The sequence below is a fragment of the Grus americana genome, chromosome 11 (genome assembly GCF_028858705.1).
Source record: "Grus americana isolate bGruAme1 chromosome 11, bGruAme1.mat, whole genome shotgun sequence".
Lineage (NCBI taxonomy): Eukaryota > Metazoa > Chordata > Aves > Gruiformes > Gruidae > Grus > Grus americana.
Window position 1 is genome coordinate 17,062,105 of NC_072862.1, and position 8,005 is coordinate 17,070,109.

At 55.3% G+C, this 8,005-nt stretch overlaps 1 protein-coding gene across 1 annotated transcript; it reads right to left on the reverse strand.

Moving 5' to 3' along the window:
* Nucleotides 1–26: 26 nt before the first annotated feature.
* Nucleotides 27–7,984, reverse strand: PPM1M (protein phosphatase, Mg2+/Mn2+ dependent 1M). The gene is made up of 10 exons (XM_054837921.1): nucleotides 7,709–7,984; nucleotides 6,349–6,472; nucleotides 5,423–5,677; nucleotides 4,792–4,904; nucleotides 4,118–4,202; nucleotides 3,667–3,785; nucleotides 3,128–3,191; nucleotides 2,081–2,188; nucleotides 1,638–1,786; nucleotides 27–1,367 (listed from the first exon to the last, which is right to left on the reverse strand). The coding sequence occupies exons 1-10, from the start codon at nucleotides 7,927–7,929 to the stop codon at nucleotides 1,223–1,225; spliced, it is 1,383 nt and encodes a 460-aa protein (XP_054693896.1). The 5' UTR covers nucleotides 7,930–7,984; the 3' UTR covers nucleotides 27–1,222.
* Nucleotides 7,985–8,005: the final 21 nt, after the last annotated feature.

An 8,005-nucleotide genomic window follows, 5' to 3' on the forward strand; every position in this document is an offset into this window, starting at 1 on the left:
ACAGGAATAAAACTGCAGTAAGACGTGTAGGGGAAAAAAAAAAAGTATTTTTATTTGGACTTTCATCCTTGTGGAATTTAAATGCACACTGCGGTTTGCTCCTTCACTAGGGAATCTTGCAACTTGTGAAATGAATAATGAAAACACAAGTGGGGACTTGGGGAGATGGGAAGCTTGTCCAGACCTGAATTTATCTGGCTAATGAACAGGTTGAAGCAGCAGATCCTCAGAATTTAAGGCACAACTTGGTTTGGCAGGTCTTCTGCACTGCTGTTCCTGTTGTAATGAGTGTAAGTGCTTGAGATTCATCACTGCAGACAACTTGGAACAACCTGGGTTTATTTTACATGGAGCTCTTCTACTAAATCAGCTGATGTAAATGCTTTTGTTCTCATCAGTGCTACTGCTACAAAACCAGCCTTGCTGTCAGAAATGACCTGAACAAATAGAAAAGTGTTAGCAAGTGTTGTGGACTAAGATTTGTTAGAAAACTGTACGTTGTGTGACATGCTAATATCCTTAAATGCTCTTAAATAAGTAAGGCACTTATCTTTACACAGGAGGCTCCTGTACACCAATGTGTAGCTTCATCCACTAACAACGTCTGTTTGGAGGTGGTGCTGCCTACAAATAGCAACTTTCTTGAGAGGTCTGGGCTACTGCTCCAGCACTCGTGTTAGGCAGGCGCAGTCACACCTGATGCTGTCTCGGCAGCAGCTCCTGGGTTTTCAGTACCTCTTGTGTGGCAGCAAAGGGATAGGAGGGACGCTATAGCTTACACATCCAGTTTTACACAGCTTAGTTCAAGTCTGATTAAAAGCCAGCTCTTGAGACTGGTTGGATCTCAACTGATCCTCATTCTTCAATATTAAAAAGGGAGGGGGGGGTCACTAGAAATGTGGATTTGAGTCTTGCTGTACTGCAAAGATCCTAGAAATAGTGCCCTTCAGCTTGCGTGGCCCCCTTTGCAATTTCTCCTTGGCCCAACGAGAAAGGAGTAAGGGGAATGATTTGTTGCCCACTGTTCCTCTCCCGTGTTCTTCAGGGGCTGATGTTCTTGTTGATTGTTTGCCTAAGTGCTGGCTGTGCGTTTTCAGGTTCCACTGCAGATGGTTTTGTTGGAAGACAGTGTATGTGCACGGCAGAAATCCCTCTGCCTCGGGTTGATGCCAAGTAGCACCACAGTAGGGGGACACAGAGATCCCGCATGCCATGGTAACAGTCAGTCCTCATCCCTGTTGTATAGTGGGATGACAAATACAGAGATGTCATCGTAGGATGCCTCGTGGCTGTCATCCAGCATCCACTGGTGGCCTCTCTTCTGTCCCCTTGCTCTGTATACCAAGCACTTGGCCAGTTCTGAAAATCTGTGGGTGGAAAAATGCGAGGTTCGGTTTAACGTGGCACTATCCCTTAAGAAAAACACTAAGATGGGGCTTTGCGATGTCAAAATAGGTAGACACCAGCTTTAGAATTGTTTCTTTAGGATGGGGAAAGATTAGGAGGCAGTTTCCAGAGTCACAGCAGAGAGTGCTTGGTCATGCTAGAGCTGACCTAGAAGCAGAGTGATCTCAGCCTGCTTTTGGACTGACCAGGTTCTCTGGAAAGAAAAACGATGATGGCAAGGCTGATGTTACCTGTGAGGATCTGTCCGGTTTTCTGTGAGGAAGCTTCTGACCATATGGGCCACCTCTTTGTTGCACAGAACATCCCAAAAGCCATCAGTTGCCATGATGAGGACATCGTCTTCCTTAATGTCATGCAGAGCAAAGTCAAATACATTCACCTGGAGGGCACAGGAGAAATGTGACAATTCCTGCAATGTACCATAGGGGTCAGGGAGATGACAATTCCCCTGAGAGTGACTTAAGTGGGACCAGGGTGCTTTGAATCCTTTATGCCCCCTTGCTGCAATGCTTCTAGATTCCTCGGTCTTGGGGATTCTCTGGGCAGCACGCAGAGAGACGGCGGATGGAAAAAGGATATGACTGAGATCTGCCAGGTCTGTAAAAGATGGGTGCTACAGAGGGGGAGCAGCATGTTTAATTCCACCCTGTGGTTCCCACATGCCGCGACTGACCTTGGGAATGCAGGAGAGGAAAGGTTTGACTTCAATGTTGGTGTCAATGACTTTGAGTTGATGATCCCCCAAACCTCGAGAGACAGCCAGAGTCCCCAGCAAGCGAGCCTGGCCACAAACAAAGCAAAACAGTATTGAAACATAAGAACGTGGCACCTTAAAAGGCCGACGAGTGGCTTGTCCTGACTGATCTATGTGCTGCCTTTAGGACCCTTCTCCAAGCATCACCCAGAGCAGCCCCTGGAGACTTGAGAGATGGAGGAGTGATCAGAAGCAATGGCCTGATGTAAGCGTGGAGACAGCCTGCACGTGGACAGCTTCTGGTGGCCCATGGTGTGCTCTGGAGTTAGTACCTGTATGCTGGGTAATGCTACAGACCTTGGGAACCCCATGGTGGCACCTGCTCTTGATTTGGGGTTGTGAGGAAGAAAACTGGGTTGTTTTGGGATGGAGGGAAAGGGGTCCCTTCTCCTGGCAAAGGAGGTTCTGTACTGACTCCTCGCAAAGGGGGTGGCATGTGGGTTGTAGTGCTGGGGGAGGTGATGGGGCTTTCTGCTTGACCCCAGCAGGCAGACAGTGGATGTGTGCAGCACTGCTTCTCCCTGCCTCCCCTCTCCAGGCTCCTTTTCTCAGCATCTCCTCAAGGAAGAGTGTTTGTGGGAAAGGCGGTAGGTAGAGCTGGAGGAGATAGTCCAAAGTGGGATCTGATGAAACGAGTTCTCATCCGAAATCAGCTCCTGTGTGCAAGGGAGATGAGGAAAGGGTAGGCTGGCTTGGGGCTGCTGGAGGGAACTCTGGAGGAGGGAGCGTGCTGCCCCTCTGCTCTGGAGGGCTCCGGTCTACACTAACCAGGTCACACAGTGCTGGCCAAGGGAGCCGCTGGAGCGGGGCTGTGGGGCTGCGCCATGCTGGAGAGCCCCAGAGCACTGGGTGCTCCGCAGCCCCAGTCTGTCGTAACGCCCTGGAGTGTGACCGTGAGTGACAGGGACACTGATGACCCCCAGCAGACTTGCCTCTGCCTTCCCAGTGTGTAAAACATTAAGCTACCTGCTTCCCATGACCATGGACAAGAGGATACTTGAGGTCAGCTTTCTCCACCGTCTTGTATCCCCTAGAATACAGAATTCACGGTTGATTTGGGATTTGTCTGACTTGAAGGTACAACCCAGCCAGAGCATTCTGACTGATTCAACGCTGGTGGTGCCCCCATGCACAGGCAGCTGACTGGGGGGGGGGGGGGGGAAGGTGACTTGCAGAAGCAGAAACGGTGAAGACGACCCCTTGCTGAATGCCCAGGGGTTCTTCCCTCTCCCCTTCCTCTCCAGCTTATACCTGCCCCAGCCCCACCTTACAGGAGCCCATAAGGACCATCTCAACTGTTCCCTAACCACCCTGCCAGGGCTCCAGCCCTTCAGTCAGGGGGAAGCTGCTCATGGCATCCTTCGCTTTACCTGGCACAGCTTTGCACCATCAAACCCACTGCTCTCACCAGTGGGGTATGTCCCTCCTCCCTTCACCTCCCCATTGCTACGAGCAGGTCAAGCTGCCCTGTGCCACACCCTTATCCTCAGGCAGAAGGGACTCACCAGCCCTCCATGAAGTAATCCCGGTACAGGACTTTCTGGCCCACATCATCTCCCTTCAACCTCCGTGGAAACTCAAAGCGTGTGAACTCGCCGTCCAGGAGCTTGGGGAAAAGAAAAGCCTGGAGGAGGGAATGAAGGTGTGAGGATGGACAGGTTCTGCTTCAGCAGAGATGGGCACCAAAACTATGCTCTGCTCCTGCCTTGGGACTGGCACCCGCAGCAGCAGAGTGGGAACAGCCAGAGAACAGAATTGGGAAAACACATCCTGGGGAAGATGCGAGCATCTCCCATCCCCAAAGGCTGTCGGTTGAATCTTGCCCCCAGCCCTCCTTGGCTAGTGCCAGATGAAGTGGCCTTCAAGGAAAGCTGGTGGTGCTCTTGCCACAAGCCCTCTCTGACCCAATGGGATGCTCACAGCTGGATCGTCAGATGTGCAAAAGGAGTCACTCACCAGATGCTGGATTCGCTGCCTCTCTGTCTGGGGTGTGAACTCGCAGCTCATGGGCACAACATTGTCCTTCAGAACAAGAATTGCCCTACAAGGGGGAAGAGGCAAGGAGCTGAGCTGTGTCCTCCCCCATGGCTATCAGTACAGCCCTCCTCTTACCGAGGCTAATCCCAGGGTCAGCCAGGTGTGGGACCAGGGGTAACCAGCAACTGAGCAATACCGGAGAATAGCTGTGCACCCAGGAATGTTTAAAAATGCTGGTGTGTTTAAAGTAACTCCATTGAAATTGCACTGTTGCAGCAGAGAACTGAGCCTGCCTAGTCTGACGATAGTAGAGGTCACTGCTAGAGGAACGGTGGGCCAAGGCCAGATGAGGAAGCTCTTTAGGATGCTTTGAAATCACCTTCCACTTTTAAACACCTTCCAGGTTGAGTTTACGGCTGCACTACTGTCCCAAGGCTGCCCTGTGGCTGGGCAGCATTAGTCCCTTGAAATCCCCAAAGCCTTCCAGGAGGCATGAGATGATCCACCCACCCACCCAACAGGTCCTGCGGCAGGCAGGAGGGAAATGGCTGGGCTGCACATTTACCTTCTGTAGGATTAAATAAGATGCTGGAAACACTGCTTATGTCCCAGCTCTCGTCCCCCAGAACCTTCACCCTTTTATTGTGGCTCACCTGCTGTCCCCAGCATTAGCCACATACAGCTTTCCCTGGAAATAAAGGGCAGCCAGAGCAGTGCAGCCTCCTGTCTGGTTGGTAGCTTCCATCTCCTGGCCGATGACTTCATCCTGTTGGTTTAAACAAGTCTGGAGAGTGACGTGAGCTGAGCTGCTGCTTTCTGCAGCTGCCTCGTGCCTGCCAGCAGAAATCCAGAGCCAAAACTCATTACAGATGGGCCACGGGAAACCAGCAAGGTGAAGGACGATGTTGCTTCGGTACAGCCAGCAAAGCTGTTACTACTGGACTAAAGACCGCTTTGGGGCGTGATGGGGAGATCTCAAACCTGTATTTGCTGTACAAGTCTGACAATGGCCACCGTCTAGCCCTAAAGAAACGTATTCCCTGGGTGAGGGCTTAGCAGAGATGCTGTAGCTTTGCTCTGAGTCAGCACTGCTGATCTGCAATAGATCTGAGGCAGATCTTGGGGAGCTGACCCAGTGTGATCTCAGCACGCTTAAGGTTTGGCCGAATGCTCCTGCCTGCTCAATGAGATGTGCAACTGCAGACCTTGCCCACCGCAGGCAGCGAGGAGGGACAGAACGACTGCTTAGGGCAACGGGACCTGTGCCCTGCACAGGGTACTCACGCATTCCTGGAAGGCGTTCTCCAGGGCTCCCACCACCAGGTCTTCTGCGCAGATGTGCTTCTCCTCCACGAACTGCGGGTCGCTGTCGCAAACGCAGCGTCCGCTGAGATGCATGGAGGGACGGGCCTCTGTGATGCCTCCCACAACCTCCTCCAGCTTCTGCTTGATGCAGTAGTGCAAATAGTTGGAGGCAATGATGGCAGCTTCAGGGCCACCGTGGCCGTCAAACAGTGCCCAGTAGTAACCAGTGAGAAACTGCAGTGAGGAAGGGGGACAAGACAGCAAAGAGGGGGAAGACAGGGGCTGGAGAGGTCGTACAGATGGCAGGCTCACAGCCAGGGCATCGCTGTACATGTTTTGCCTGGCTTTTCCATCCCAGCTACCCTTCCCTGCCACCAGTTAATCTCCTGCGCAGCTCAAACTCATGTGATGCCCATGTGCTGCTCTGCCAGACCCACCATCTGAGCTCTGAGCGGGTGGATTCGTGGTCACCCGCCCTCACACGCTATTCCTCTGTGGTTTAGGGGAGATGGGGCCATTTTACAAGAGGCGAGGCAGAGCCGCTCCCAGATGAGAGTGTCCCATGTGCCTGGTTCGTGGTGCTGCCCCCAAGTAACGACAACACACACTGGCCCTTGAAAGCAGAGTGAGGTCAGTAAAGGAAAGGTGAGGGCACCGAGTAAAGGGCTTGGACAACCTCAGATGCTGCAAGGCGTGAGCCAAAGAAATAGAAATGGCACGTACGGGCAGAGCTGGGCGTTTGCTGGCCAGCCATAGGTACACGGGTCCCCTAAATGCATCCAAGGAAGGGTTTCAGCACGTGGTCATGTAGGACTGATGGGGCAACCCCCTGTTTGCTGCACCTGGGCCCTTGGGTGCGGACCAGGGCTGGCAGCAGGTGAGCACAGCCTGCCTGGGGGCTATACCTGCGGGTGGCACAGGATCAGCCATTCCTCATCCTCCTCCAGGCCTGGCTCTCTCCTCCGGATGGAGATCTGACAGCAGGCCGCCTGGTCCTCGTTGAACTCTGACTTCTCAGCGTTGATAACCCTGGGGGTACAAACGCTCTGAGTAAGGCATGTGGACATCCTGCACCTCACCTGCTCCCAGCCAGCTGTGCTGGGTGCTCTGCAGCTGCAGAGAACGGCTGCACCTTGTCTCATCCTTCCAGCCCCACGCTCCCTGCTCCCTTTTCAAACTCGAGGATCGCTTTGCTGGGGACCTAAATAACAAGTCCTTTGTGTGCAGCAGGGAAAAGCTTGGCCAGGGACACAGGGACAAGTGGTTTTGGAGCACCCTGGCCTCGGGCAGCCCTTGTCCGCAGCCCACGCCATGCTATTTCCTTGGCAACACAGTGAATTGCAAAACCACCATCATTGCTTTTCCTTCCAGCCTTACTAATGTTTGTCCCTGGATGGGAGCTTGCTCAGAGGTTTCCGAAATTCTGGTCTCCCCGCTCTTTGTTTTTAAGGCGCTTTGCCAGGAATGGACAGCCAGCGTCACTAGCCCCCAAAATCAACCACCTGCCCCAAACATCCTTCCTAGTCCCCCGTCCCTTTCCCCTGCACGGGAGGGTTTTCTGCCCAACGCAGCAGCCCCGTGGAAGAGCCCTGCCTGACCAGCTCCCTGCAACCAGGGAGCAGGGGACGTTGACATCCCAGCAGTAAAATTACAGTGTAAACATCGTTGCGTTAGGGGATGAGCTGACCCGATTCTGGTCTCAGAGCTGCTCCTGCCACTTGTCACAAGCGATGGTGACCTGCTCTGTGGCTGGCAGGGTGCAGGCAGCTAAATGCTGGCAGGGAGGCGGGCAGGTGTGTCCCACGCCGCTGCCAAGCCACCGCTGGGGAGGGAGAAGGGCCGAGGAAGACGTGCCAACACATCAGACCTCGCACTGCTGCTGTGTCCCGAGGGGGCAGCTGCTCCCCTCCCTGCAGGCAGAGGCGGGCGGCGGGGGGCGATTTCTGCCTGCGAACCGTCCCTCTCCAGGGGAAGCCTGAAGCTCCGTGCCTGGGCCAGGGCTGCAGCCGAAGGGAGCTGCGTGGGGGGAAGAAGTGGGGTGCGACCACCTCCCTGGGAACCAACCCAGGAGTCCCCTAAACCCCCTCACACCCCCTACACACCCCCTAGCCCCACGCAGACACTGGGCGTCCCTCTCAATCCCGCACTACGTCCCCCAAAAACCCTACAAGCACCCTGAGAGCCCCTCTAACCCCGCACCCCCCACCCCCGGGGCTCTCCCTGAGCTCCCTTCCCGGGGCGGCCCCGCTGCCGACCCGCACTCACTCGGCGTAGCCCGCGCCCCATGGCAGGGGCCGCTCGGGCCCGGTGCCCCGCACGGTCCGCCCGCTCTGCGGGCTCTCCTCGCCGCCGCCGCCGCCACGCAGGAACTTAGGCCGGCGGTAGCAGAGGGCGGGGGGCGGCGGGCCCGGCCCAGGTCCCTGAGCGCCGCCGGGCCGCTCCGCGGGGCCGCCTCGCCTCAAGCGCCGCAGCCACTCGGCGGACATGGCGGGGCCCGGCTCGGGCACGCGCGGCACCGCCGAGCTCCGCCAGGCGGCGCCGCAGTGCGACCCCGGCGCGGCG